The 8,244-nt window shown below is 27.2% G+C and overlaps 1 protein-coding gene across 1 annotated transcript; it reads left to right on the forward strand.

The window, feature by feature from the left end:
* Positions 1-1,224: 1,224 nt before the first annotated feature.
* Positions 1,225-3,449, forward strand: LOC109817557 (NAC domain-containing protein 87). Its single transcript, XM_020382836.3, has 3 exons — positions 1,225-1,656; positions 1,780-2,060; positions 2,378-3,449. The coding sequence occupies exons 1-3, from the start codon at positions 1,464-1,466 to the stop codon at positions 3,098-3,100; spliced, it is 1,197 nt and encodes a 398-aa protein (XP_020238425.2). The 5' UTR covers positions 1,225-1,463; the 3' UTR covers positions 3,101-3,449.
* The last annotated feature ends 4,795 nt before the right edge of the window (positions 3,450-8,244 follow it).

Raw genomic sequence — 8,244 nt, forward strand, 5'->3', positions numbered from 1 at the left:
TTATAGCAACTTTTTATTTTAAAAAGTGATGGGACATGGAAATAGGGTCCACATCCTTTTTTTTCTTTAACATTTTTCGTTGATTTTGATATATATTAATCGCGATGTTTAGAGAAAGGAAAATAAGTTAAATGTTTTTCTTAAAAAATAGTTAAGTTTGATTTTATATTGGTTTAAATGTATTTGAGAGTCCCACAAATATAGTGGTTTTCATTAATTTTTAGTTCTTTTATTTTTTAAATTTTGATTTTATAATATTTGTTGTTACCTGCTTTTAGTCCCATTCACGTGACTTGTCATTACAAAAAATATGTTTAACGTTTATATATATATATATATATCGTTTTCTTTAGACTCTAAAATATATAATAATTTATTATTATTATTATTATTATTATTATTATTAATCATTATAAATATAGTGATATATATATTTTGTCAACATGGCCTAATAGTGTCACAGAAAAAGTATATAATCGAATGAATGACAGAAACAATGACGTGATATGGAAAAATAAAATAAAATAATAAAATTGTAAGTAATATATATATATATATATATATATATATATATTTATTTATTTATTTATTTTAGTAGAAGATTAATTCATGTTATAGAGTCATCCATTCTTATTTATTAAAGTTAATACTTTTGAGTAAAATAAGAAGAAAATATAAAATAACTTTTTTTATAAGTTAAAATTAATTTATATGCAAGTTAATTTGTAAAAGAAATGATTAATTTTTTTTTTTAATTTTTTAACTTATTTATAAACTAATTTTAATTTACAGAGAAACTAAATTTTCATTTTTTTTCTTATAGTTTTTCTCAAAACGCTTACAAAGAAATTTATTGAATCTCTATACCAAATTTAAAGTAAGTTTTGCCTTTTCAATAAAGACTTATTTTATTCGTATATATAACTGAATCAACATAAGTATGTTTAATAAACTCATCTTTCTGTTGGTAAATTACATATTTTTTTAATTATATTATTAATGTAAAGTAATAATCATTCTTGTCTGTGACTAATTTTTTTTTTTTTTTTAAATTATAACTGATACGTGTAAAACGTAAAATAAAAAAGAAAAAAGACAAGTAGGACATACGAATCAAATACACGTATTAAAAAATATATATATATATAGAGAGAAACCAATATTTTGTAGGCTTCCTGAGTAAGTGTCTTCCACACCACGGATCTTACAGCGTGTTGTATGAGCTGTGCGTAGACGCTCCTCTATTTAAGCACACAATCTTTTCTTCTTTCTACTTTCTTCTTCTCATATCTCTCTACCTAGCTATGCCTATTCCCCTCTCTTCCTATCACTTTCTCTGAACCTTCTTTCCTTCTATCTCATATAACATAACACATAAGATACACATATATATATATAACTCAGTTCATCAAACAAACCCATAGAACAAGTTAGTTGCTTATATAAGGCTAAGGCTTAATTTGATGATGATGGAAGAGCCTGTTGTGGTTAACAAAGGAGATGAGCCTTTGGATTTGCCTCCAGGCTTCAGGTTCCACCCCACAGATGAAGAGATCATCACTTGTTACCTCACAGAGAAAGTGTTGAATAGAGGCTTCAGTGCAACCGCTATTGGTGAAGCTGATTTGAACAAGTGTGAGCCTTGGGACTTGCCAAGTGAGTTTTTTTTTTTTTTTTTTTTTCAATTTGATGTTGATTGTTATCATCTTTCATTGTGATTATTATTCATTGATCTGAATTGGGTTTTTTTTTTTGTTTGGTATGGTTTGGTGTGTGTAGAGAAGGCAAAGATGGGTGAGAAAGATTGGTATTTCTTTTGCCAAAGGGATAGGAAGTATCCAACAGGCATGAGGACCAATAGAGCGACTCAATCAGGGTATTGGAAGGCCACTGGTAAAGACAAAGAGATTTACAAAGGGAAGAGCAATCTTGTGGGGATGAAGAAGACCCTTGTGTTCTATAGAGGAAGAGCTCCAAAGGGAGAAAAGACAAATTGGGTTATGCATGAATTCAGATTGGAAGGCAAATTCGCATGCTACAACCTCCCCAAGGTTGCAAAGGTAATTATACCAATTAACTACCTCTTTTTCTTTTTTTCCTTTTTCTTTTTTTTTTTAAGACAACATTTTTCTCTGGGTTGAGGTTGAGATTTTGATAATCATGGATTTTCTTTCTCATCAATGATCTCCCTGGCTTTTAATAATCATCACTTTATAGAAAGTGCCTTTTGTGTTGTTTTGAGAGTTTTCTTTCATGAGGTGGTCCCTAAACGTACCATTTTGCTTTATTTAGTTCAATTGTTAAGATTCTAATAACAGTTACTTTTTTCCTTTTTTCCTTTTTTTTTTTCTTTCTTGGGGCTGTTATTTTATCTCAGGATGAATGGGTTGTGTGCAAGGTTTTCCACAAGGCCAACAACACAGATGCTAACAAAAGGATCCCCATTAGCCCTGGCCTTTTGAGAATGAACTCATTTGGAGAAGATCTATTTGATTTCTCTTCACTCCCACCTCTTGTGGATCCTCTCTTTGACCAAACCTCAAACAAGCACATTGACAATGATTTCAAGGGTAATACTAATACTATTACTAACACACCTTCATCATCAACTAAGCCACCACCATCAGAAGGTTATAACTACCATCCCAACTTCTTCATCAACAACAATCAGCACATGCTCATGATGAAGCCTGAAGATCACAGAACCTATGAGTTTCCCACCAACAACTATGGTCAAAATCCAATGGGAATAAGCATGAGCACAAGCACAAGCACTAGCAATACCCTTCAGAATTCAACCTCACCCTTCAACATGTTCCAAGATCATTACATGCACCAAGGCAAGAACAACTGTTCCAACTTCATTCCAGGGTTGGACAAACAGTGCAAGGTGGAGCAATTCTCCAACACTAACACCAACCAGCCTGTGGTCAGTGCCTCTCAAGACACGTGTCTCAGCAATGACAGAAACACTGACACTTCCTCGGTGGTTTCGAAGCAAGATATGGGAAGAAACAAAGCATTGTACGAGGATAATCTTGAAGGCCCATCATCGGTTGCTGCACTATCAGATTTGGAATGCCTGTGGGATGATTACTGAAGAACAATTAATTGAAAGACATGATCAAGAGAGAGAAGTTAATTAATTAAAGCAAGTTTGTCGATTTATATGGTTTTTATATAGTTAATTACTATTACATACCAATATATATTTCTGATTTTAGACAGTCATACAGATATATGTTATATGTTAGACATGAAAAAAGTTCTGGGGTACACGTATACTGTATAGGTTATGATTGATTAGATAATCCAGGTCTTATTACAAAGTTAGGTTTTCATTTCGTAGATCAAGGACAAGGATTTGATCATGCTCATGTACATTTTTCTTTTGCAATGTATTAGTGGGTTTGTTTTATTAATTAATTTCTTTATTTTTTTTTTCTTCAGTTGCATTTGTCTTAATTCTCTAAATTTTGCTTGTAATGAATCTAGTTGAATACTTTCAAGTACTTATTGTTCACTTATTCTTGTTCATATTCCAAACATGTTTAATCGATATGTTTTCATCCATTTCAAGATCTTCAATAACTTTTCTTTTTGTGTTATGATTATTTTCTTAATCTATTGAGTAGGAGATTAATCTCGTTTTTGTAACACCCTCATTTACTGGCCACTGGCCGAGTTATCTTACATTTTGAATGATCTTAATTCCTGCTGTACAATATATATTTTATATATGCTGTTTGGAATATATCTATGTGACATCCCACCAAGAGTGGGGAGCATTAATTCCCAAGGAAATTGTTCATTTGTTTTTTCAACTTTGGAATTTAAAGGTTGTGGCTTCCTAGCTAGTGCCCCCCACCAAGGCATGACTATTGTTACCCTTATAAAGTTTCAAGTACCCCGAAAGATACGATGCTCCTGATATAAATCATTGGAAGTATCGTAAATGCTCTTAATAATCGTATGAAATAAGTCCATAGTTATTAAGTGATTGAAACAAGTCATTGCTAAAAAAAAACTTTCGTACATCATATTTAAATTATAAGCAATACTACTATTAATTGAATTATTAACTATATTATAAGGGAAGTAACGAAAATTATACAAGGGTGAATGTGAAGACACGAATTATATATGAGTGATGGGTAATTAATCAAGTTGATGAAGCACGTGAATAATTCCCTGAATCCGTGCAGAAGATGCCTCTGGTGGTGGAATTTCCAGAATATTTAAAAAGCACATATATACTAATAATTACAAACTGTTTGTGACTGCCGCTTGAATCTTCTGTCCAAAGAAACCTAGTCACCACATGTCTACCTAACCAAATTCTCCACAGTTCGAGTTGTTGTGTTAAATCTGTTTTATTTATTTATTTTTTAAATTTTTTTAAAATTTGTGCAAAATATACATATGTTTCGTACACCTACGAATAATGTAAATGTCTTGTGGGTATAAATGTACCTTGCTCAAGCTATCCATCAATGACCATGTGTATATATATTATATATATACACTTAATTAATTTCTATTTGTATGTATGTATAATTAAACGTGTGTAACTAGTATTTTCTTTTACCCATATTTTGTGTAGGTGTCGCTTAGGCACATAATTGAGGTAGCCTAAAGTGATAAGATGATAGGAAGAGAACAAAACTAGAAATACATGTGAGTGTGTTACGAAAGAAAGGGATAAGAGGGAAGAATTTAAACGCAATATGGTGAAAAGGAATGTGAAGGATCATATTTATGGTATGGATAATGGGATATATAACAAGTACGGTGGAGTTGGCAATATTGGAAGAAAAGTAATGATCATCATTCTCGTGAGTATGGAATTTTTGGGGGGTTTCATTTGAAAAAATGGAAAACATGGTAATGCCACATTCCTTTCCATTCAAAGCAAAGCGTTCATTGTGGTTTTATGCTTGCGGGAAACTTAACCGCCCTAAAATATGTATATGGTTGTGACTTCTTCGGCTTCTTTTGTTTTATTGCACTACTAATTGATCTTGGCGTTTTTCTTTCCCTTTCTTTCATGGGGGAAAAGGAGTGAAAAAATGGAAAGGTTGAGAAAGTGATTTAGGGGAAGCAAAGGAAGAAAGAGAATAATGCTTATCCATCTAAAAAGGGTGACAAAAGAAATAATCAAAATGGAAAATGGAAGAAGTGAACATTTATATGCTTGTTTCTGAATCAGAAAACCCTGATTTGTTGCATGAAAACAAGGGGTGAGGGTTGATGTTGGGCCTCACCAACCAATGAGGAGCCTCCATCAAATAATCATCAGTGTCCCATTGAAAACGATATTGCTGGCTACAACCTCAGCATATGTCACCTTTTTTCTAAAATTTCATGTACATTCATTCGACTAGGCTCATAACATTCCATGTCGTGTTTGCTCTTTTTCTTCCCTTCCTATGATTATTATTATTATTGTTATTCCATTTTTAACGTTTTCTCCAAATTTGTTTTTAAAAATTGTGATGAGAGCTTGACCCCATTCAAAATGTGTTGAAGAATATATTCTGTTCATGAAAACAACGGAGTTTAGGTACCTCACCTAATAAGCATATTTATTTAATTGGTTTTTAGGATTTGGATAACTCTTCTTTATTTATACATGGTTTTGGATAACATTCTTTTTTCAGAATCATGTGATTAGTGTGAAATATATTTATAAGTTTTGTTAATAATTATTTTTTGTCAAAAAATTTGACTGATCACTTTTAATAAAGTTTTTTTTCGATTATATTTTATTTATTCACAAAATTTGAAATATATACCTTATTTAAGAAGATTGAATTCAATTGTAACTTGAACAATCAAATTAACATGTAATTCTTTGCACATTCAATTTCTTGGATTTTTAATATCTTCAATCAATCTTGTCAAAGGAAACAGCATGGATAAATTAAAATCGGGAAGATCCACTTAAATACTCATAACATGTTAAAGAAATTAATTTTTTTTAATAACTGTCATATTGATGAAAAACATCTACTAACTTTTCTAATAAATAGTCTTTAACTATGGAATAGTTATATTATTTTGAGAGAAAAGATTTTTTAAAAAACTAATTTTCTCCACATGTCTACTTAAAAAATAAAAGAAAATAAACAAATTTTTATAACAATTTAAAATTTTATATACTTAATTTTTGAAAAGATGAGATTAACTTTTATAAAAGTTAAATTAAGTGATTTGATTTTAACTTATGAATAAAGTTAAATTCATTTTACTTTATTATTATCTTATATATATGTATAATGATTGAAGTAATAGAGAAAAAAAGTTATAAAATTATAATAAAAATATATAAAAATAATATAACTCCTACATATATATTTTTTAATATGAAATACATCTATTTAAAAATGTCGGTCTCAAAAATGAATCTAAATATCTCAGGAGATTAACCCTTAATTTCAGGCTGTAGAAAGAAAAAAATATAAAAATATAATTAAAATGTATTAAAGAATATTTTTAAAAAATATTTTTAATCATTTAAATATAAGGCAAATTTGATTTTGTTCCCTCACATTAAAATTTAATTTTTCAATCTTGTAATGCAAAAACAAATTATTTTAATCTCTCTACTTAAATATTATCAATGAATTTGTCAAATAAACTAAAATACATGGCCGAATTTGTTATATAGAATTCACAAACTAATATTTTTTAATAAAAATATTACATTAAACTTAATTATTGTCTCATAATAATGTCATTAATGTTACTTGTAACCTTAATTAAAAGACTAAAATAATTCTTTTAAAATTATATGAAGTACAAAAAATTAATTTCAATTTAAAAACAAATTACCACACATTGAAAAGACAAAATATATTGAAAGCAAAATAATATAACTGATATATATTCTTCTCGCATGAAATATATGTTTCTCACTTTTCTCGTCCGTTACATAATACTCGTGAGCTGGAGAATCATTTTTGCCATCATGATGCGAAGAAGTTAGCATAAAGATTTTTTAACCTTCAAATAGGTGATCTCCACATCCGACTTGCCCTTTCTTGAGTACACTATAAAGTTGCCATTATTGGTACATAAAAAAGTTAAGGTGCGTGAGAAAAATAATATGCGCCAATTGTATGTAGTTTTTTTTTTCTAACATTGTCATGCAATTTTAAGTTATTATGTATAATAAATTTGTTAAATTTGATAATAATCATCCTAGAAGTCACACAAAAATTAGTTTTAAGATTAAATTACATTACTCTCATATGACAGAGAAAAGTAGTATATTCCTCTTCTTTCTTATGTTAAAATATATAATTTAGTCTATTTAATTTAATATAAATTACATTCATCTCTTTTGAGAGATGTAAATATTACATTATTCACCATGTATATGTTAAAATAAAAAATAATAATACTTTTATTCCTTAAAATTTCAAGTATTATATATATTATCACTCTATTAATTAACTTGATATCATTAAAGAATTATCATTATAAGATTCTAAAAAATATTTTTAATTTAATTATTTATAAAGAAATTATACTTTTAACTTAATTATTCATGAAAAATATAATTTTAATTAAAATATATTTCAAAATATTTTTAAGTTCATTCCATTCATTCAATGAATCAAAAAATTGTAAAATATTTAATTAAATTAAAATTAGTTAAAATAATAAATAAAATACAAAATTATAAATTAAATTATATATTATACCTTTATATATATATATATGTCAATATATATATATATATATATATTAAAATTTTATAAAAATTATATTTTATTTAATAATAGATTTTTAATATAAATATATTTATTTAAAATTATATATTTAATATACATATTTTAGCATTACATTAATTAAATATAATAAATATTATTTTATCATAAAACACTAATTTATTTATGTATTATTTAAATAATTTATTAGTAACATCAATTAAATAATATATTAACAATATATATATATATATAATACTATATAAGATTATTTTATTTAAATTTTAATAAAAGTATTACATTAACTATATTGATTAAATAATACCTTAACATTTGTATTTGATTTTATTATACTTATATATATATATTATTTTTTATTTTGATATGTGACTTTGAAAATATTTTGTAAAGAAAATAATGAAAATATTTTTTTAAGATACATATACTTAATTTTAGTAAAATTTATGATTTTTAAAATAATAATTAAGAGATATATTATTAAAGTGTAGCATGTTTAAATTTTTAAGGG

This window comes from Cajanus cajan, chromosome 1 (assembly GCF_000230855.2).
Source record: "Cajanus cajan strain Asha chromosome 1, NIPB_CcT2T_4, whole genome shotgun sequence".
Lineage (NCBI taxonomy): Eukaryota > Viridiplantae > Streptophyta > Magnoliopsida > Fabales > Fabaceae > Cajanus > Cajanus cajan.